General features: G+C 48.2%; 1 protein-coding gene across 3 annotated transcripts in view; it reads right to left on the bottom strand.

Moving 5' to 3' along the window:
• UNC45B (unc-45 myosin chaperone B) overlaps positions 1-22,306 on the bottom strand; it is a 38,735-nt gene that overhangs the window by 4,546 nt on the left and 11,883 nt on the right. Inside the window, exons 8-17 of one of the 3 annotated variants that reach the window (XM_032162992.2) lie at positions 18,600-18,771; positions 14,414-14,714; positions 12,826-12,920; positions 12,495-12,642; positions 11,298-11,438; positions 9,274-9,401; positions 7,621-7,687; positions 6,518-6,631; positions 6,032-6,147; positions 2,635-2,752 (exon numbers count right to left, since the gene is read on the bottom strand). In XM_032162992.2, the coding sequence (XP_032018883.1) occupies positions 2,635-2,752; positions 6,032-6,147; positions 6,518-6,631; positions 7,621-7,687; positions 9,274-9,401; positions 11,298-11,438; positions 12,495-12,642; positions 12,826-12,920; positions 14,414-14,714; positions 18,600-18,771 (1,400 nt within the window). The remainder of the gene's footprint in view (positions 1-2,634; positions 2,753-6,031; positions 6,148-6,517; positions 6,632-7,620; positions 7,688-9,273; positions 9,402-11,297; positions 11,439-12,494; positions 12,643-12,825; positions 12,921-14,413; positions 14,715-18,599; positions 18,772-22,306) is intronic. The other 2 variants (XM_032162993.2, XM_032162994.2) reach the window with 2 other exon arrangements.

The following is a 22,306-nucleotide window of genomic DNA, read 5'->3' as shown; positions in this document are numbered from 1 at the left end:
AACTCCAAAAGGGGACCAAGATCACAGCTTCCCAGGTGTGACCCTCTACCTGCATCTCCCTGAAGCTGGAGCAGTGGTCATGGGAGGTGAGAGCATGGCAGAGGTCACCATATATCAGAGGGGTCAGCATGGCCCCCTCTCATGGGACACAACTGCCCTTACATGGACTACAGTCCCCCATTTCTCACATCTCAATGTGGTGATGGCCTAGTTCTCAAAGATGGAACATGAGCAGAAATGATGTGTGTCACTTTCAGGCACCTCTCCCTCAGTCTGTCTCCCCATTCACCATCAGAATGGAATCCACTCCCAGTGAGGCAGAGGAGAAGACAGTTCTTGATGATCAAAGAAGCCTGGATCCCTGAGTCAGCTTGAAAGTGAGCCACCCGGCCAGGCACAGTGGCTCACACCTGTAATCCCAGCACTTTGAGAGGCTGAGGCGGGCAGATGACAAGGTCAGGAGTTTGAGACCAGTCTGTCAACATGGTGAAACCCGTCTCTACTAAAAATACAAAAATTAGGCAGGCGTGGTGGTACGCACCTGTAATCCCAGCTACTCGGGAGGCTGAGACAGGAGAATCGCTTGAACCTGGGAGGCAGAGGTTGTAGTGAGCCAAGATCGTGCCATTGCACTTCAGCCTGGGCGACACAGCGAGACTCCGTCTCAAAAAAAAAAAAAGAAGACCATCCTGGCTAACATGGTGAAACCCCATCTCTACTAAAAATGCAAAAAAATTAGCCAGGGGTGGTGGCACGCGCCGGTAGTCCCAGTTACTCTGGAGGCTGAGGCAGGACAATCGCTTGAACCCAGGAGGCAGAGGTTGCAGTGAGCTGAGATCACACCACTGCACTCCAGCCTGGGTGACAGAGCCAGACTCTGTCTCAGACAAAAAAAAAAAAAAAAAGTGAGCCACCCAATCCGAATAGGTCTTTGACATGGTGAGCAAGAAATGAACTTTTTTTTTTCTTTTTTTTTTTGAGACGGAGTCTCGCTCTGTCGCCCAGGCTGGAGTGCAGTGGCGCGATCTCGGCTCACTGCAAGCTCCGCCTCCCAGGTTCACGCCATTCTCCTGCCTCAGCCTCTCCGAGTAGCTGGGACTACAGGCGCCCGCCACCACAGCCGGCTAATTTTTTTTTGTATTTTTAGTAGAGACGGGGTTTCACCGTGGTCTCGATCTCCTGACCTCGTGATCCGCCCGCCTCGGCCCCCCAAAGTGCAGGGATCACAAGCGTGAGCCACCGTGCCCGGCCAAGAAATGAACTTCTATCCTATTGGGACCACTGAACATTTTGACTTGGGTTGTTGCAGCAGCCGGTGCTCCCATAGGAAAGGTTGCCTCCCTCCTTCCATTACCTCTCTCGACCTCTCAACCTCCTCGCCCATCTCCTTGGACACACTCTCTGCCTCCCCCATGGCTGCCAGGCCCCCAGCCCGGCCTTAGGCCAGCTCCCTGGTAGACCCTGGTAGCTTCATTCCCCCTGACTTTAATATGCTTTTTTTTTTTTTTTTTTTTTTTTTTTGAGATGCAGTCTTGCTTTGTCACCCAGGCTGGAGTGCAGTGGCACGATCTCGGCTCACTGTAACCTCTGCCTCCCAAGTTCAAGCGATTCTCGTGTCTCAGGCTCCCGAGTAGCTGGGACTACAAGCACCCACCACCGTGCCTGGCTAATGTTTGTACTTTTGGTAGAGACGGGGTTTCGCCATGTTGGCCAGGCTGGTCTCGAATTCCTGACTTCAAGTGACCCACCCACCTCAGCCTCCCAAAGTGTTGGGATTACAGGCATGAGCCACCACACCCGGCCTTTAATAGGCTTTAATGGGTTAGGTTTTCCCCTATAACAGTGAGAAGATCTAAGGTTCAGGCGTTAAGGGTAAACAGACTGGGTCTCATGCTAGCCCCTATGTGGGGGCCCAGGAGGGCCATTCGGCTTGGCCCTCATGTTAATGAATGGCCTGAAATTTAGACCCTGCTGTTATCTCTGATAAGATTATACCTACAGGCACAGCAGTACTCTGACAGGATAGGAAGAAGAAGACATTCACCAGATGGGTATCATTTGTCCCATGACTGGACCATGAGGCCTACAGCATGTTCTGAATTCATTTTATTTTTATAAACCCTATAATAATTCTGTGATGAGTACAGTTATATTGCATTGCAATTTCTATGGGAACAGTGGTAGTTCATTAAATGCTGTCATTTAAGACATCCTAAAATGGTTGATAACTGTATTTGGCATTTCTTCATTTTTTTATACATGTGGAGCTTCAATAAATGCAAGTGGTCTAGCCTTCCTTGACCTCGGAGAGGCCCTGGTCTCATATCCTGCTTTGTTTTAAGGTTATTCAGGCCTAAGTAACTTAGGGAAATGGTGCCTTCCACCTCATCTAGCCCAGGGTTTGGATTCAAAACCCCAGCTTTGTATTTTTTCCTTTATGCATATCTTTCTCTCAGGGCCCCTACAGGGGAGGGGGGCTGTAATCTAGGAAAGATTTAGGGATTCCTGGATTTTCTGCCCAAAATGCTACCTTAATGCCATCATAACAGCTCCCAATCTCACCCCAGGCCCTGACCCTGGCCTGCCTCTCGTGCCTTGATTAAGCCCGGGTCTCCATCCTGAGCCCTGCCTCACCTCCTTGTGGAGCACCATGTTGCACATGCACTCGGTGGCCGCCTGCCGCAGTTGATCATGAGTCTCAAACATGTAGTTCTCGATGTCTGGCAAGGCCCTCTCCTTAAAGATCTTCTGCCTAGGGTAGGAGGGTGGAGGAAGAAAGACCCTTGAGTCCTCTGCAGTGACCATGGGGGTTTTCTGGCCACCCAGGGACCATTCTTCCATTCTGGTGCTCTCCTTCCCACATCCTCAGCCAGCATGGTTTATGTGGCATCAAACTGCCCCCAGCTCTAGGAGGGGCACCATGGGCCTAAACTAAATGGCATAGCATGGCATCCTGGCCACAGCAGTGGGTTCTGGATATCACCCAACTGGAGAGTCTCTGTATTATTGCAGTAAAGAAATTCTCTCTCTCTCTGTCTCTCTCTCTCTCTCTCTCTCTCTCTCATCCTGGATGTAGATCCAAGAAGATGTGAAGGCCAGAGCTGCCCTTATAACCGTGAGAGAGCAGACAAGCCGATTGAGAATTAAAGCAATACAGAAAGGACAGGAGAGACAGAGAGAACAGGAACCTAAGGCAGCTTTGTAAGCCCTGCATCAAGCCACATCTGAATCTTGTTACCCCAGACTTTTTACCTACATGAGCCAATAAATTTCCTTTATGCTTAGGCCTATTATAGTTAAGTTTTCTGCTACTGGCAACCAAAAGAAGCCCAACCCAGTACATGCTGACATATTCCTGCTTCCACAGAGGAATACATTTTATCCCACTATCCACCTGGATATCTTTTTTTTTTTTTTTTTAACACTTTAAGTTCTAGGGTACATGTGCACAACGTGCAGGTTTGTCACACAGGTATACATGTGCGTGCCATGTTGGCTTGCTGCACCCATCAACTCCTCATTTACATTAGGGTATTTCTCCTAATGTTATCCCTCCCCCAGCTCCCCACCCCTGACAGGCCCCGGTGTGTGATGTTCCCCGCCCTGTGTCCTTGTGTTGTCATTGTTCAACTCCCACCTATGAGTGAGAACATGCGGTGTTTGGTTTTCTTTTTTTTTTTTTTTTGAGACAGAGTCTCACTCTGTCGCCCAGGCTGAAGTACAGTGGCACGATCTTCGCTCACTGCAAGCTCTGCCTCGTGGGTTCATGCCATTCTCCTGCCTCAGCCTCCTCAGCAGCTGGGACTACAGGCGCCCACCACCATGCCCGGCTAATTTTTTATATTTTTAGTAGAGACAGGGTTTCACCGTGTTAGCCAGGATGGTCTCGATCTCCTGACCTCATGATCCGCCCACCTCGGCCTCCCAAAGTGCTGGGATTACAGGCGTGAGCCACCGCGCCCAGCCCGGTGTTTGGTTTTCTGTCCTTGTGATAGTTTGCTCAGAATGATGGTTTCCAGCTTCATCTATGTCCCTGCAAAGGACATGAACTCATCTTTTTTATGGCTGCATAGTATTCCATGGTGCATATGTGTCACATTTTTTTAATCCAGTCTATCATTGATGGACATTTGGGTTGGTTCCAAGTCTTTGCTATTGTGAATAGTGCCGCAATAAACATACGTGTGCATGTGTCTTTATAGTAGCATGATTTATAGTCATTTGGGTATATACCCAGTAATGGGATTGCTAGGTCAAATGGTATTTCTAGTTCTAGATCCTTGAGAGCCAAATCATTAGTGAACTCCCATTCACAATTGCTACCAAGAGAATAAAATACCTAGGAATCCAACTTACAAGGGATGTGAAGAACCTCTTCAAGGAGAACTACAAACCACTGCTCAACAAAATAAAATAGGACACAAACAAATGGAAGAACATTCCATGCTCATGGATAGGAAGAATCAATATCGTGAAAATGGCCATACTGCCCAAGATAGTTTATGGATTCAATGCCATCCCTATTAAGGTACCAATGACTTTCTTCATAGAATTGGAAAAAACTACTTTAAAGTTCATATGGAACCAAGAAACAGCAGGCATAGCCAAGACAATCCTAAGCAAAAAGAACAAAGCTGGGGGCATCGCCAGGGTCAGATATCACACTACCTGACTTCAAACTATACTACAAGGCTACAGTAACCAAAACAGCATGGTACTGGTACCAAAACAGATGTATAGACCAATGGAACAGAACACAGGCCTCAGAAATAACACCACACATCTACAACCATCTGATCTTTGACAAACCTGACAAAAACAAGAAATGACAAAAGGATTCCCTATTTAATAAATAGTGCTGGGAAAACTAGCTAGCCATATGTAGAAAGCTGAAACTGGATCCCTTCCTTACACCTTATACAAAAATTAACTCAAGATGGATTAAAGACTTAAATGTTAGACCTAAAACCATCAAAACCCTAGAAGAAAACCTAGGCAATACCATTCAGGACATAGGCATGGGCAAAGACTTCATGATTAAAACACCAAAAGCAATGGCAACAAAAGCCAAAATTGACAAATGGGATCTAATTAAACTAAAGAGCTTCTGCACAGCAAAAGAAACTATCATCAGAATGAACAGGCAACCTACAGAATGGGAGAAAATTTTTGCAATCCACCCATCTGAAAAAGGGCTAATATCCAGAATCTACAAAGAACTTAAACAAATTTACAAGAAAAAAAAAAACCGCATCAAAAAGTGGGCAAAGGATATGAACAGACACTTCTCAAAAGAAGACATTTATGCAGCCAACAGACACATGAAAAAATGCTCATCATCACTGGTTATCAGAGAAATGCAAATCAAAACCACAGTGAGATACCATCTCACGCCAGTTAGAATGGTGATCATTACTACTTTAGAAAGAAGTGCTGGCTGGGTGCGGTGGCTCACACCTGTAATCCCAGCACTTTGGGAGACCATGGCAGGCAGATCATCTGAGGTCACGAGTTTGGGACCAGCTTGGCCAACATGGGGAAACCCTGTCTCTACTAAAAATACAAAAATTAGCTGGGTATGGTGGCGCACTCCTGTAGTCCCAGCTACTTGAGAGGCTGAGGCAGAAAAATAGCTTGAGCCCTGGAGGCAGAGGGTGCAGTGAGCTGAGATTGCGCCACTGCACTCCAGCCTGGGCGACAGAGCAAGACTCGGTCTCGAAAAGAAAAGAAAAGAGAAAAGAAAGAAAAAAAGAAAAGAAAAGAAAAGAAAGAAAAGAGAAGAGGAGAAAAGAAAAGAGAAAAGAAACTAAAAGAAAAGGAAAGAAAAAAAAAGAAAAGAAAAAGAAGGGCCTTGTAGCATCTTTTGGCTTTGGTATAGCCACTGTGTGGTTTGCTAAGTGCTAACTCAAATCCCACCCCTGGCCTTTGATGTTGTCTTCAGAGAAGAGCATTCTCAGCACATTATGTGAAATTTCAAACAAACACTTTTTGAGCCACCTCTCTCCAGTCCTGCCACACTCACCACACTCACCGGAGTTTGTCACTCCGCCCAGACAGGTTGGTGAGGCCTAGGAGAGCCTCATAGTTCTGAAGCCCATCCCTCTGTGTGTCCAAGAGTCTTACGAGGGGCCGCACCACCTCATACACCTGTTGGGGAGGGGTCAAGTGTTTGGTCAGGTGAGGACTTTGTTTCCTGAGTGCCTCACATTTATAGGTGCCCAGCTGTAAAGTTTCCAAAGCACTTTCTCATACATTGTCTGATTTAATCCTCACAGTGATCCTGACAGGCAGGATTATTTTCTTCACTCTATAGATAGGATAACTGAATTTTGGAGAGGGCAATCCTGTTTGTCAGAGGCAGAACCAGGCCTGGAATCCAGGTGCCTCCAATGCATCACCCTCCCTGTGACAGCACCATGCCCCTGTCCCAGGCTGGAGGTAGAATGACAACGGGAAAGGCCTCTAGGAGCAGAGGAGACCCCTCCCATTGCCCTATCCCATCTACCCAAGCACCTACCCGCTCCCCAGGAAAAGCAATGTCCGGATTGGAGACAGCAGCGATCTTTGCTAGAGCGTGGGCTGCCTTCACCTTGCCCACATCTGTGCCCTCCAAAGCCAGGGGAATCAGGGCCTGCAAGAAAGGGCAAGGTCACTACTTAGTCACAGACATCCAGAGGCTTCCCTCCTATCCTCCTGCTCCAGGTGCTCTCTGTCTGTCCCATGGGAGGGCCAGGAAAACTCTGCCGTATAATCAGCCCTTGCACATCATGGAAAACGATTAAATCCTTAATCACATATTCACTCCTCTTGGTTCCCAGTGCACATTCAGGTCTTTACCCCACTTCCTCCCACCCACCTAAATATTCCTTCAGCTTTTGGAAAAATAAATAATTCAATCAACAAATTTTTTACTTTCTGCCCAAGCCAAACTCAATCTTTTTGTTTGTTTGTTTTGTTTTGTTTTTTTTGAGACAGAGTTTTGCTCTTGCTGCCCAGGCTGGACTGCAATGGCATGATCTTGGCTCATTGCAACCTCCTCCTCCTGGGTTAAAGCAAGTCTCCTGCCTCGGGTTCCTGAGTAGCTGAGATTACAGGTGCAGGCCACTACGCCCAGCTAATTTTTGTATTTTTAATAGAGACGGAGTTTCAGCCAAACCCAATCTTAACATCAGACATCTATTGAGCACCTACCATGAATCAGTACTTTCTATATTTTCTCTAATTCTTGTGACAGTCTGTAAAATGAAAGTGTGATTTTTCCCCTATTTTACAGATGAGGAAGCTGTGGCTGGGGATTAAGTATTTTGCCTGAGGTTATGCAGTCGAAAATGGGAAGAGCAAGAACTCAACTACAAGTCTTCTACATCAAAGTCCAGGGTCTCTGTCTTTGCACGGTGCTTCCTTCCAATAGCAAGGAGGATAGATGGGATTCCAAAGTACATACCATCATAGCATAAAGTCAAGCAGAAATTGGGGCTATGAGCACAGACAGCGCAGATAACTGGTGGCGGTATTCCAGGAGGTTGAGTTGGGGCAGAGGGTACATTATTCTTGGGCTAGGCAAAGAGCATGCACAAAGGCACCTTCTAGGATGGCAAGAACCATGTCCTGCCCAGTTACCTTGCCACCACCTTGAGCCACAATGGTGCCTCGGTCCTTTGGGTTGTCACACAGTGCCAGGAATACCCTGTGGGACCGAGAAGAAAGGAGAACAGTTAATGCACCAGCACACCTTCCCAGGCAGCAGCAGCAGCGGCAGCAGCGGCAGCAGCAGGCCAGCCAGTTGGAGCCAGTGAAACCCTAGGATGAAAAGGGAAACCATGGAAAGTGCCACTTGTGTGCCTGTGCCCCAGAATTAACCACCTTGGGAAGATGACATCATGGAAATAATTGGCTGGGAAGGAAGTGAGGCCAAGTGAGGCTGCAAAGAGCACCCCTCACTATCACTATTTAGGGACACAACCACCCAGGAGAAGCTTTTCAACATGGATGTGCCCCAGGTCCTCTGTGCTCTGGCTCTGGCCTCCTCTTTTGTCTCATCCAGCACCAGCCCTTCCTATGCATTCCCTGCCCCAGATATATTGCAGGAGAACCCCAAATTCACTCATTCTCTCTCCATCCTCAGTGTCTTTGCAGATGCTATTCCCTCTGCCTGGAACCTTCCCTCTCCTGCATTTAGGTGGCTCCTTTCCTTCCTTCAGAGCTTGAGTTGTTACATCCTCCGGGAGGCCTTACCAGCTGCCCACCCACCTCCCCTCCAGTCCGGTTGGTTGGGGGACACTGCTTGTTCTCCAACCAGCCCTTTGTGCTTCCCACATCATGGCACCCATTGCATCGGACTGTAGCTGTGATCTTGCCTGCCTCCCTGGCCAGGCTGCACACAGACTGTGCCTTTAATCTCTGGGAACAAAGTAACAAGAAGGAACAGTGGCCTCGTTTCTCCTGATGCAAACTTCCACCTGTGATGACCTGCCCAATGTGCCACTTCTCTTCCTTCCTTTCCTTCTTTCCCTCTTTCTTTCCTTCTCCTTCCTTCCTTCCTTCCTTTCCTTTCCTTTCCTTTCTTTCCTTTCTCTTTCTTTCTTTCTTCTTTCTTTCTTTTTCTTTCTTTCCTTCTTTCTTTCCTCTCTCTCTCCCTCCTTCCTTCCTTCCCTCCTTCCTTCCTTTCCTCCTTTCTTCCTCTTTCTTTCTCTCTTTCTTTTTCTTTCTCCTTCCTTCCTTCTTCTTTTCCCTTCCCTCCTTCCTTTTTTCCTTCCTCCATCCCTTCCTTTCTCTCTCTCTCTCTCTCTCTTTCTCTCTTTCTTTCTTTATTTCTTTTTCGTATAGACAAGATCTTGCTCTGTTATCCAGGCTGGAGTGCAGTGGCACCATCATCATTCACTGCAGCCTTGAATTCCTGGGCTCAAGTGATCCTCCTGCCTCAGCCTCCCAAGTAGCTGGGAGTACAGGTGCACACCACTGTGCCAGGCTAACTTAAAAATTTTTTTGTACAGATGGGGTCTCAATATGTTTCCCAAGCTATTCTTGAATTCCTGGGCTCAAGCAATCCTCCCACCTTGGCTTCCCAAAGCCCTGGGATTACAGGCATGAGCCACCACCCCTGGTCCCATGTCACTTTCAAAGCTGATCCCCTCAGACCTTTCTCCAGGCTTTCCCAATAGTTTATCTCTTCATTTAGGCCCCCACCATTTCTATCTCCCTGCCCAGTGTGCTGCACTCCAGGCCCCTCAGGCCCCAGCCCTAGTTCCAAGCTTTGGCCCACTGCAGCCCCACCTGGCCAGCAGCTCCTTGGTCTGGTCAGTGAGGATGGCACTATCTGCTTTCACCATGCAAGCCAGGGCAGAGATGACACCCGCCTTCAGAAGCCGCTTCACCCGCATGTCTATAAAGTCCTTCTTGTCCTGGGGAGATGAAAAGATGGCAATGTGGGAGGGTCCTGGGTGCCAGGCCAATCTGTATTGGAACCAAAGATGGTGCATTTCTGAATTCTTGGGGTCGGTTGAATAATGGCCTCCAAAGATGTCCATGGCCTGGCCAGGCGCGGTGGCTCACGCCTGTAATCCCAGCACTTTGGGAGGCTGAGGCGGGCAGATCACGAGGTCAGGAGATCAAGACCATCCTGGCTAACAAGGTGAAACCCCGTCTCTACTAAAAATACAAAAAATGAGCCAGGCATGGTGGCGGGTGCCACCAGCTACTCAGGAGGCTGAGGCAGGAGAATGGCATGAACCCACAGGCGGAGCTTGCAGTGAGCCAAGATCACGCCACTGCACTCCAGCCTGGGCAACGAGTGAGACTCCATCTCAAAAAAAAAAAAAAAGATGTCCATGGCCTAATCTCTGGAACCTGTGTGTGGGACCTTACATGGCAAAAGGGATTTTGCAGACACGATTAAGTTAAGGATTTTGAGATGGGGAGGTAAGCCTAGATGTCTGTGTGGGCCCAATATAATCACCGGGATCTTTATAAGAGGGAGACAGGAAGATCAGAGTTAGTACTAGGAGATGCAACAATGGAATGGAAATGAGATCGGAGTGGTTCAAGGTCACCAGCCAAAGCATGTAGGTGGCATCAAAAGCTGAAAAAGGCAAGAAAATGATTCTCCCTTAGAGCGTCCCAAAGAAACCAGCCCTGCTAACACCTTGACTTTAGCTGAGTGAGATTCATTTTAGGACTCTTGACCTCCAGAACTATAAAATTTTTAAAACTGGGCCAGGCATGGTGGCTCACGTCTGTAATCCCAGCACTTTGGGAGGCTGAGGTGGGTGGATCACTTGAGCCCAGGAGTTCGAGACCAGCCTGGGCAACATGGCGAAATCCCGTCTCTACTAAAAATACAAAAATTAGCTGGGAGTGGTGGCACATGCCTGTAATTCCAGCTACTCGGGAGGCTGAGGCAGGATAATCACTTGAACCCAGGAGGCGGAGGTTGCATTGAGCCTAGGTCTCACCACTGCACTACAGCCTGGGTGACAGAGCAAGACTCTGTCTCAAAAAATAAATAAATAAAATAAAAATGATTCAGAGAATGAGATGGCAATGTGAAAAACATGTTTTTCCAAAATTGGGCACAAAATGATAAATATATTCTGATTATAACTGTGAAAAGAAAAAAGATACATAGAAAAAAAGTCTCTGGTAGGTAACATAACATCAAAATGCCAACAGCAGTCATGTGGAGATGACATAATCGTGAGTGGTTATTTTCTTTTCTCCACATTTTAATTCGTTTTGCAGCATGATTATATTACTTTGATCATTAAAAAAATCTAAATGATTTTAGTGGCTGGCAATATCTTGCATATGTTCACACGCAAATCACACACAAATCATATCTTTATGTGCAAGGAATTGTTGGAGAGGGTTCCGGGGGATCTGTGACTTCTGGGCTAATGCTGACCATGCCTCTCCTCTCATGATTCCTACTTAGCACCCATGTCACAAAATCCAGAAATCTGAGAAAATCAAATTGCTATCTGCTGGAGACATGAAATAAAACTGTCTTTTATCCATAAAATCAACAGCACAAATTGCAAAGTGTCCATCATGGCTCCATTTGTTTTCTCAGACTACAAATTGTTGGATTTTTTTCAAAATAGAAAATAAAAACAAAGAAAAAGCATGGGCACCATCTGGTGGGAAAGTTTACCATTAACATATTCAGTGTATGTGTATCTTACCCCCAACCACCCAAACACACACCGCGCCACTCCTGACACCACTCCTTTTGCCATTCCGCCTCCTTTGGAGGCCTGGTGGCACAGACCAGACCCCTCCCGGGTCACGCCTGACCCTACCTTGGGGTGTTCCTCGGGCACATGCTGCTTGGAGAACTTGGCGAGCTGGACAAGCTCTGGGATGACCTCCTTGACATCGTAGCTGTTGGTGCAGTTCACCAGAGTGGTGGCCACCGAGTACAGGATGGTCTTGTCACTGGTCTGGAAGGCACAGGGTCGGGGAGAGGGAAAGGAAACTTTAGGACAAACCTCTGCTTCCAGGATGCTCCCTCACGTGGCTGGCAGGTTGGTGTGGGAGGAGTGCAGCTGGTAGGGCCCATTCTGAGGAAAGACAGCAGCGCAGGAGAGGAATGGCTCTGCCCATAAAGGCAGGCAGCAGTGTCTCCTGCACCCTCCACAGTAGCTCTGACAGTATGAATAGGAGCTGTCCCACAAAGATCCTCGCTTTGTGCCTCTTCCACAAGCTCAGTCTAACACTTTCCCACCCAACTGGAGACGGAGCAGGAGCTGGACATTTTCCGGTCCTGGCGAAAATCTCTCCCATGCTTCCTCCCTTTACTGGTAGAAAAGAGCCAGGGAGTTGGCCCAGCAGATGAGGAAAGGAGTCTGGGAGGGCCTGGGAGGGAGGGCAGGTTCCCAGAAAGGCCGGGCACAGCCTCTTTTATTTATTTATTTTCTTGAGGCAAGGTCTCTCTCTGTCACCCAGGCTGGAGTGCAGAGCTGCAATTCTAGCTCACTGCAGCCTCGATCTTCCAAGGCTCAAGCAATCCTCCCACCTCAGCCTCCCGAGTAGCTGGGATTACAGGTATGTGCCACCATACCCAGCTAATTTTTGTATTTTTTGTAGAGATGGGGTTTCACCATGTTGCCTAGGCTGGTCCTGAACCCCTAAGCTCAAGCCATCCACCTGCCTCAGCCTTCCAAAGAGCTGGGATTACAGGCGCGTGCTCCGATGCCCCGCTATTTTTTTTTTTTTTTTTTTTTTTTTTAGCTGCCTCAGGTCCTTCAAGACCTCACCTCCTGAGGGCCCCAGGAAAACAAACTGCCCTCCTGTGCATCTTCCCATCTCTGGAAGGCATTGGGAGTCAGGAGTCCATTTTACAATCAGGTAAAATAAGGGCCAGAAAGGGGGAAATAACCAATCATGTTTACACAGGGGTAAGGAGTAGAGCCAGGAGGAAGACTGAGATCCATTCCCTGTGGGTCCGGACCCAGCAGACCTTTCCTGAGGTTTGTGGTCGGGCCAGACTCCCCCACACTTGCCTTGGCCAGCTCAAACATGGCCTGCAGGGCAGGGACATCCTGGACAAAGTCGTCCTTCACATCAGCGTCCAGCGTGAGGTAGGCCAGGCCCTCCACTGCCCAGCGCCGGGTCCGGGTGTCTATGGAAGTATTGCACAGCCACCTGGAAGTGAGGAGGGAGCACACATGGGAAGGGGCCCAGGGCTCAGGTCAAGAGGGTGAAGCGATTTCAGGGTGGTGAACCAGGGGTGAGGTCCCTTTCACACTCCACTGGAGCACACCCCAGAGACCCTTGCCCAGAAGGCGCGTGAGGAGGTGGAGGGCCTGGGAAACAGAGCCCCCTTACTTGCGACACTGTTTGGCCAGTTTTTCTGTCGACCCTTCCGCAAACTGCCTGAGACCGTAGTCTGTGCCGCCTGCAGAGCCGAGCTTACAGAGTCCCTGTGGAGGAGAGGAGACAGCAGACACATGCAGGATCAGAGACGCCAAGGCTTGGGGATGAAGCCTTGCTCAAATAGGTTTCTATGGCCAGAACACTTTGCCCCTCTTTCTTTGCTTGGTTCCACCTCTGTGCAGACTGTAAAACTCAGCTCAGGTGCCACCTCTGCTGAGATACTTTCCCTGATGCTCTGGGTTAGGGTAGAGGCCCATAAAGTTGAAGTTCTTGCCCTGCCCCCCTTCGCCCACCATTTTGACCCCACAGATGTATTGTGCCTGCCATTTTGAAAAACCAGCAAGACCAAGTTAACCATATCTGAAGCTTCAGTGGGGAACCTTGTTATGGCACAGAAACTGACAGAGAAATCCTATCTTCTGGATAACAGACTCAGATATGCAAAATTTTACCCAGAGAAAATTGGACTTTTCTTAGGGGGCGGTTTCATAACAGAAAATTCACTTTTGTCAGAAGCTAAAATTTGTTTTTAAAAAATTGATGCTGGGTGCGGTGGCTCATGCCTGTAATCCCAGCACTTTGGGAGGCCAAGGCGGGTGGATCAGTTAGGCCAGGAGTTTGAGACCAGCCTGGCCAACATGGTAAAACCCCGTCTCTACTAAAAATACAAAAATTAGCCGGGTATGGTGGCAGGCATCTGTAATCCCAGCTACTTGGGAGGCTGAGACAGGAGAATCGTTTGAACCCAGGAGGCGGAGGTTGCAGTGAGCCGAGATCATGGGGGTTGCAGTGAGCCAATATCATGCCACTGGACTCCAGCCTGGGCTGCAGAGGGAGAGGGAGACTCTGTCTGAAAAAATAACAATAATAATAATAATAATTTCAGGCCAGGCACAGTGGCTCACGCCTGTAATCCCAGCACTTTGGGAGGTGGATCACCTGAGATCAGGAGTTCAAGACAAGCCTGGCCAACATGGCGGAATCCCCGTCTCTACTAAAAATACAAAAATTAGCTGGGTGTGGTGGCACACGTCTGTAATTCCAGCTACTCTGGGGGTTGAGGCATGAGAGTCACCTGAGCCTGGGAGGCAGAGGTTGCAGTGAGCTGAGATTATGCTGCTACACTCCAGCCTAGGTGACAGAGTGAGACTCCATCTCAAAAAAAAAAAAAAAAAAGTAAAATGAAAGTGGAAAAAAAAAACACCTTATTAAAAAAACACCCTATAAAAATTAAGGAAAGTGACTTTTCGGAATTTGCTCTGAAAATGCATTCTGGACGCAAGCTCATCGGTGCTCACGTTGTTCATAAGCAGGGAGACGAACGTCCTCAGGGTTAAGCAGCAGAGTTCACCGTTCTGAATCTACATCCTCACAAGCCCCCTGGGTATTGCCCTGTTCTTCAGGGGTCTGTGGCTGGCTCTGGTGCCCCCTTAAACCTGGTCTCCTCAAGGACAGCGGCCTCAACTCATTCATTTTGGTGTCCCTGCTGCCTGGCATGGCACCTGGTACTGAGTAGGAGGGTGGTACCGAGCCCACTCACCACCAGTGTGCGGATCTTGATCTTCTCATTTTTGGTGGTCTTGTAGATCTGTTTGAGCAGTGACACTCCGTTGGTGATGATGAAGGTGGCACGGCTGAGCTTGGTGGAGGCATGGATGAGGGCCTCCACGGCCACCAGCTGGTCCGTCTCGCGCTCTGAGCCACATAGTGCCACCATCATCTCCATCACACCTTTCAGTCCCAGCAGCTGGTTGCCCAGGTCAAAGGGGCCCTGCAGGATCCCTGACACCGTCTGAATGGCATTCAAGTTCTTGTCCATGTCCTGGGGGTCAAACTTGCCCCTGAAACAAAGGACAAGGGTGGTCAAGAGAACTGGCCCAAGAGAGTGGAAACAGTGTGAGATTTGGAGGCAGCAGGATTTGCATTTGCATCCTGGCTCCACCACTCATGTGCTGTGTGATATTGGGCAATTCAGCAAACCCCTCTGAGCCTCAGCTCCTGTAAACTGAGGATGGTACTACTAGTTCTCAGAGTTGTGGTGAGGATAAATGACGTAACAGCTGTGTCACAGGGTGTGCCTCTGGGAAATACACTCTGACTCAGGGATCGACATGCAGGAAGTTTGTTAGAAAGAGCTCTTGGGAAGAGAAGGAAGCAGGACTGGGGCAGAGGGAGGCATTTTGCAGTCACCACAAAGCCTCAGCCTCCAAGAAGTTCTGGAGCTGGAACACCCTTCACAGTTATTGCAAGTTGGAGTGAGTCTTTTTTTTTTTGAGACTGAGTCCTGCTCTGTTGCTGGAGTGCACTGGTGCCGTCATAGCTCACTGTGACCTCAAACCCCTAAGCTCAAGCAATCCTCCCACCTCAGCCTCCTGAGCAGTTGGGACTACAGGTGCACACAATCCTGCTCAGATAATTGTTTAAATTTTTGGTAGAGACGGGATCTTGCTATGTTGCCCAAGCTGATCTCAAACTCCTGGCCTCAGGTGATCTTTCCGCCTGGCCTCCCAGAGCACTGGTATTATAGGTCTGAGTCACCTCAACTAGCCTGGTGTGAGTGTTTGCACACTGGCTTCCCTGGGAAGGGTGAAACAGCTCTCCCCAGCTGAGGCAAGTCCCAAAGAGAGATAACGGCTGAGAGCTATCAGCTGACAGCCTTTCCAGCAGCTGCTGTGTCTGGGAGGACAGTACAGCATCAACAACAATACAAAAAGGCCTAGTGTGATGCCCGGCACACTGTATCTCTCTGTGACATGGCCTGGGCCAGTCACTCCCCTCTGGTGATCTGGTCTCAGTCCCTTCCCCTGTCAGTAAGCATGTGGGCTAGATATCCAGGAACGTTCTGCCTTGCTTTCAGAATCTATTACCATCTACTCCAGGGGAGAATCTCTGCGTGGGAATGTCAGAGGTGACATGCCTTCTGATGCTTCTCATCTGCGCAGGTTGGTGCATTGTGGGAAACAGGGCAGATGTGCACAGTGGAAATGCAGCTGTGTATAAATGCAAGAAGGCAGCGTGGACTGGGCAGGAGAACTCCACACCGAGAGTCCAAGACCTGAGCTCTGGTCCCATGTCTGCCCCTGATTGCTGGAGGATCTCGGACAAGTTCCCCTGGGGAAGAGGACTCAGCTTTGGAAGCTCTGAGAGCCCCTCCAGCTTGAGCATCCCATGTCCTGTGCCTCATCTCTCCACTCAGTGCCCAGGGAACCAGCATCCTTCGTAATTAGTTGGGGTCTGACCTTTGAGCTGGCACTGGGTCCCCACACAGCCCCCGCCCCTGATGAAGCGGGGTGTATTCCACACTTGCTAGGGGCAGGCTGGGGCACCATTTGATGAAGGCAGTGACCCCTCCTCTCAGCATTCCACAGGCTGATGGGGCGGGGGGCCTCAATCAACAAGCCCAAACAAGAACTAGCTGGATGACAGGTAATGGAAGTCAGTTGGGGACCTCATGAGGGACTCAAGAAGTCAGCAGGAAAAGTTGAAACTGAGGTAGAGAAAGAGAGAAGCCTTGAAAAGAGCTAAGTGAACCAAAGTCAGGGTGAGCAGAAGCCATGGGGTAGAGAAGGAGTTGGCAAATCCAGGGAGTTGAGAATAGCTTTCACATTATTTTATTTGATTTGAGACAGGTTCTCACTCTGTTAGCCAGGCTGGAGTGCAGTAGTGCATTCACGGCTCATTGCAGCCTTGACCTCCTGTGCTCAAGTGATCCTCCTACCTCAGCTTCCCAAGTAGCTGAGACTACAGGGGTGTGCCACCACACTTGACTCATTTTTAATTTTTTTTTTTTTTTTTTTTTTTTTTAGAGACGGGGGTCTCTCTACGTTGCCTGGGCTGGTCTCAAACTCCTGGCCTCAGGCAATTCTCCCACATCAGCCTCCCAAAATGCTAGGATACAGGCATGAGCCACCGCACCTGGCCAGCAGCTTTTTGGCTTTTTTTTTTCTTTTTGAGATGGAGTCTTGCTCTGTCGCCCAGGCTGGAGTGCAGTGGTGCGATCTTGGCTCACTACAACCTCCACCTCCTGGGTTCAAGCCATTCTTCTGCCTCAGGCTCCCTAGTAGCCGGGATTACAGGCATGTGCCACCATACTCGGCTAATTTTTGGTATTTTTAGTAGAGATGGGGTTTCACCATGTTGGTCAGGCAGGTCTTGAGCTCCTGACCTCAGGTGATCCGCGCCCCTCGGCCTCCCAAAGTGCCGGGATTACAGGCATGAGCCACTGCGCCCAGCCAGCTTTTTGTATTTTAAAGGATTTTTAAAAATATGTTGACAGAGACTTATATGTCCCACAAATACTAAAATATTTACTCTCCGGCCGTTCATAGAAAAAGTTTGTTGACCCCTGGAATACAGAAAGGAAAAGCAGAGTAAAGGCAACGTCTTCACCCACCTAAGACTCACCTGGAGTGCTTTTAAGCATGCAGCTTCCTGAGCCACACCCCAAACTACTGAGTCAAGAGGGGATGTCTCAGAAATCTGAATAATTTACAAGTCTGGGAATCATTGCAATAAAGAATTAAAAGGTCATGCACTGGAGTCACACTGATGCTGGGGCACCAGTGAGGAGACTCAGGAACTGCAGCTGCTGAGGGCCCTAACCCCTGTCTAGCTCTGCAAAGCCACATGAGTCTTAGTCTTGAAAGAACCAGGCCTCCCTCTTTGACAAGCTATTTGTTCCTTTCAACCACAGAAGCCAGTGGTAGGTATAAAATATGTCCATAGCTGGGCAAGGTAGTTGATGCCTGTAATCCCAGCACTTTGGGAGGCGGAGGCAGGAAGATTGCTTGAGCTTGGGAGTTCAAGACCAGCCTGGGAAACATAGCAAAACAAAAAATACAAAAATTAGCCAGGCATGGTAGTGCACACTTATAGTCTCAGCTACTTGGGAGGCTGAGGCAGAGGCAGGAGGATCGCTTGAGCACAGCAGGCTGAGGCTGCAGTGAGTCATGATCATGCCACTGCACTCCAGCCTGGGTGACAGAAAAAAAAAAATTAGCCCAGCATGGTGGCAAGTGCCTGTAGTCCCAGCTACTCTGGGAGGCTGAGGTAGGAGGATCACATGAGCCCAAAAGTTCGAGGCTGCAGTGAGCTATGATTATGTCACTGCACTCCAGCCTGGGGGACAGAGTGAGACCCTGTCTCAAAAAAAATAAATAAATAAAATACAATATGTCCAAAAATATGTTGACACCCCTCCCTTCAAAAGTTGAAACCTAATTTCTTCCCCTTAAATGTAGGCCAAACTTACTGACTTGCTTCTAATGAATAGAATGTGGTGGAAGTGATGACATGTGTCTTCTGAGGCTAGATAGAGAAGACATCTCCCTGCTGCCTTGCTCCCTCTTGGATCTCTTACTGTGGAACAAGCCAGCAGCATGCAGTGAAGATGCTTCAGCAGCCTGTGGAGAGGTCTGCAGGGAAAGGAACTGAGGCCTCCCACCAACAGCCAGCACCAATGTGCCAGCTGTGTGATTCCACCATCTTGGAAGCATTTTCCAGCCCCAGTCAAGCCTTCAGATGGCTGCAGCCCCAGCCAGCATATGACCATAACTTCATGAAAGACCATAAGCCAGAGCCACCCAGCCAAACCACTCCCAAATTTCTGTTCTGGTGTGAGATAATAAAACATTATTGTTTGAGCTGCTAAATTTTGAGATAATTTGTTACACAGCCATAGATAACTAAGACAGAGCCCGACCCTGTGAGGCCTCCAGGAAACTTACGTGATGTATTCCTCGCAGATCTTGCGGAAGTGATCACGCTCTGGGTCACAGCGCAGGTCATCATAGAGCTTGTTGATTAGGATAGAGGCCAGCATGCGGGTGTTGTCAGTCAGGGGCAGGCAGGACGGCAGATCTGGAACCTGCCCCACGACCTTCAGGATCTTCCTCAGACCTGCAGGGTAGACAGTGGCAAGCCTAAGATTCCTGCTGGGCTCCATCCTCACGCACACCCCTCACTCAGTGACTTGTTATCATCAGCTTCTCTCCAGCCCTGTCTGTAGGAAACATGTGGTTCATCCAGAATGAAGGGCCCTAGAATGGGGTCAAACGACTGGGGGCAACTGACACTGCCCCCAGCTTGACCAATTCACCTCCCTCTAGGGGCCTCTATTTTCATATGTACAAAATCAGGACTAGTTGATCTCAGAGGACTCTACCAGTGCTGACATTCCATGGGCTGATGTATAGTCTTCTCCAAATACTATTTCATATTCTCTTCCTCAAGCTCCAGCTTCTTCATTTGTAAAAGGGGAATAATACTACCTACCTAGTAAAGTTTGAGGGCTCAATGAGATAATATATGGAAACCCTACTGTCAATCCAGACACATTACTATCACTCAATAAATGTTTATTATTGAGTGTGTATTTATTAAGTATTTATTTAGCAAATGCCATATTTACATTTATGATGATGATGATGATGTCTTCTCATCTCTTTTGTTGAAAAATCTTCAATGGCTTCCTACTACCGTCAGGCAAATTCAACAGTCATGTCTTTGTTAAATAAATGAGCACCTTTGGGGTACTGGCTACTAAAATAAGAGATACGATCCTGACCTCAAAAAGCTCACAATACAATAGGGAAAACTGACATATGAAGATTACAATGAGATGTGATAAGTATAGAAGGGTAACGCTGAAGATGAGGTGATTCACTTCAACAAAATAAGATCTGCAATTTATTCTGAGCACTTACTAAGTGCCAAAAGCTTTATACACATTAGCTTCATCTAATCCTAACAATAACCCTACTGGTTAGGAATCATTATTTCCATCTTTCAGAGGAGAAAAACAAGACTTAGAGAAGTCAAGTAAGTTGCCCAGTGACATAGCAAGGACACGCTCCCAATCACGTCTGATTTCAAAGCCTGTGATGTTAGCTGTTACGCTATGTTGCCTCTGGGGCGACAGACAGGTGGATTTCAGAGCCAGGTTTTAGAGGTGGCTTGGAGCTGTTCAGACCTCGGGTAGTACAGGGAAGTGGAAGAACATTCCAGGTAAAAGCTGGGAGGCATGAAACTCTAGATGTTAGGAGGGAATTAAAAGTGCCTGGAACCAGCCTGGCCAACATGGCAAAACCCCGCCTCTACTAAAATACAAAAAAATTAGCTGGGCATGGTGGCGGGCACCTGTAATCCCAGCTGCTTGGGAGACTGGGGCAGGAGAACTCAGGAGGTGGAGGTTTCAGTGAGCCAAGATCACGCCATTGCACTCCAGCCAGGGCTACAGGGCAAAACTCCATCTCAAAAAAAGAAAAAAAAAAAAAAAGTGCCTGGAAGTGGCTTGATGGCTCATGCCTGTAATTCCAGCACTTTGGTTAGGCCGAGGTGGGAGGACAACTTGAGCCCAGGAGTTTGAGACCACCCTAGGCAACATAGCCCATCTCCCCATATGAAAGAAAAGAAAAGGAAAGTGCCTGGCAGTAAATTTTGTGCTATGTACATTTTACCACTTAAAGGAAAACTTCTGTTTCCTCCCTAAACTACTTCTACTCTCAGAGCTTACTTCTGACACCGGATGGGTGTCCTACAATTCAACGCTGACACTAACTACTTGGGGTTAGCACAGACCCCACAGGTTAAGGGCTCAATCCCACAAGACTACCCTCCTTCAGATGCTAGCCTCAAGTCCAAGTTGCCACCTGTGCTTCTGACTGGCCAACTACAAATCAGAGATTCCCATGACCCTCTCCCTCAGGTTCGATAATTTGCTAGAATGGCTCACAGAACTCAGAAAACCAGTTTAGTTACTAGATTACCAATTTATTATTTAAAAAACAACAACAACAACAACAAAAACAGAAACTCAGGCGCAGCCAGATGGAAGAGATACAGAGGGCAAGGTATTGGCAAGGGGCGTGGCACTTCCATGCCCTCTACAGGTAGCCATCTCTCCAGCACCTCCATGTGTTCACCAGCTCGGGAGCACTTTAAGCCCCTTTGGTTAGGGATTTTTTTTAAAGAGGCTTCATTATGTAGGCACGATTGATTAAGTCATTAGTTATTAGCGATGAATCCCACCTCCAACCCTTCTCCCCTTCCTGGAGGTAACGGGTGGGGGGCTGAAAGTTCCAATCCTGTAATTGCACGGTTCTTTCCCCTGGCAACCGGCCCCCATTCTGACATTCTGAGGTTATCTAGGGGATCCCAGCCACCAGTTATTTCATGAGCATACAAAAAGATACTTATCACTTCAGAGGTTAGCTGTGTGCCAGGAAATAGCAGCAGAGACCAAATATGTATATTTCTTATTATGCAACAACCATGCATTTAAAAAGTGCTCAGCAGGGCTGGGGAGTAACAGGAAGTGGCTGATGAGCCAACCCAGACTCCCCAGCCTGGGTCCCAAAAGCCTCCCTCAAATGCACCTCTCCAATCTCATCTCCCAGTCTCCCCTTCCATTCTTGCCCACGCCTTGAGCATCTCATTTCTCTTCTGCTCAAACACTCTAGACCTTCTTCCTGTCTATCTTTGCCCCTTCTCTCACCCAAAAGCTCACTTCGGGTTTGACATCCTGACGGCTCCCTTACCGTGACTCCCAGCCCAGTTTGCACAACACATAACACCTCAACATTGCAGCTTTGTATTCGAATATCTGAATTTTTAAATCCACATTATTTTTACCCAAGTGCTATCCATGTTGGTGCCCTTTACAAAAAGAACAGAATAAAAAATACTGCTCTCCACCTGTCCCATCCCATAACACGTGGATGAGCCTAGATCCTGGTGCAGACAGAGATCTGTTGTTAACGCTCACGTTTCATGATATATGTGGAGAAGACCAGAATGAGGCAGGGAGGAAGTGGGGTTTGGGCATTTAGCAGTAGAGTAATGTGTTAAAGTCTAAGCACTTGCACATGCACTTTGCTGAGGTCTATAAAAACCAAACAAGGGAAGTGCAATATCAAAAGATATTTTTTAAGCTGGGAAGAGCTGATCTGAATCTTTTAGAACAAGGTATAGTCTGTGTGTCATAAAACCTATGGAAGAATTTACCGTAGCAGATCATGAAACCACAGGTATGATTCCTTAACAATCAAAGAAGTTGATTGAGGAGAGGGCTAACACCTCGGAGCTGACAAATTGAGTGACTATGTGCTAGAACATGTGAAAGGAAAATAAAATCTTGGCCCAGTGCCATGGCTCGCGCCTGTAATTCCAGCACTTTGGGAGGCCGAGGTGGGATGATCACTTGAACCCAGGAGTTTGAGACCAGCCTGGGCAACATAGTGAAACCACATCTCTACAAAAGAAAAACATTAGCCCGGCATGATGGTGCGTGCCTGTGGTCCCAGCTACTCAGGAGGCTGAGGGGGTAGGAAGATTGCTGCAGCCCAGGAGTTCGAGGTTGCAGTGACTATGATCACGCCACTGCACTCTAGCATGAGCAACAGAGTGAGACTCTGTCTCTAAAAATAAATAAATA

This window comes from Hylobates moloch, unplaced genomic scaffold (genome assembly GCF_009828535.3).
Source record: "Hylobates moloch isolate HMO894 unplaced genomic scaffold, HMol_V3 SCAFFOLD_10, whole genome shotgun sequence".
In the NCBI taxonomy this organism is placed as follows: Eukaryota; Metazoa; Chordata; class Mammalia; order Primates; family Hylobatidae; genus Hylobates; species Hylobates moloch.
The sequence above is the reverse complement of the archived record's forward strand: the minus strand, read 5'-3'. Positions and strand labels throughout refer to the sequence as shown.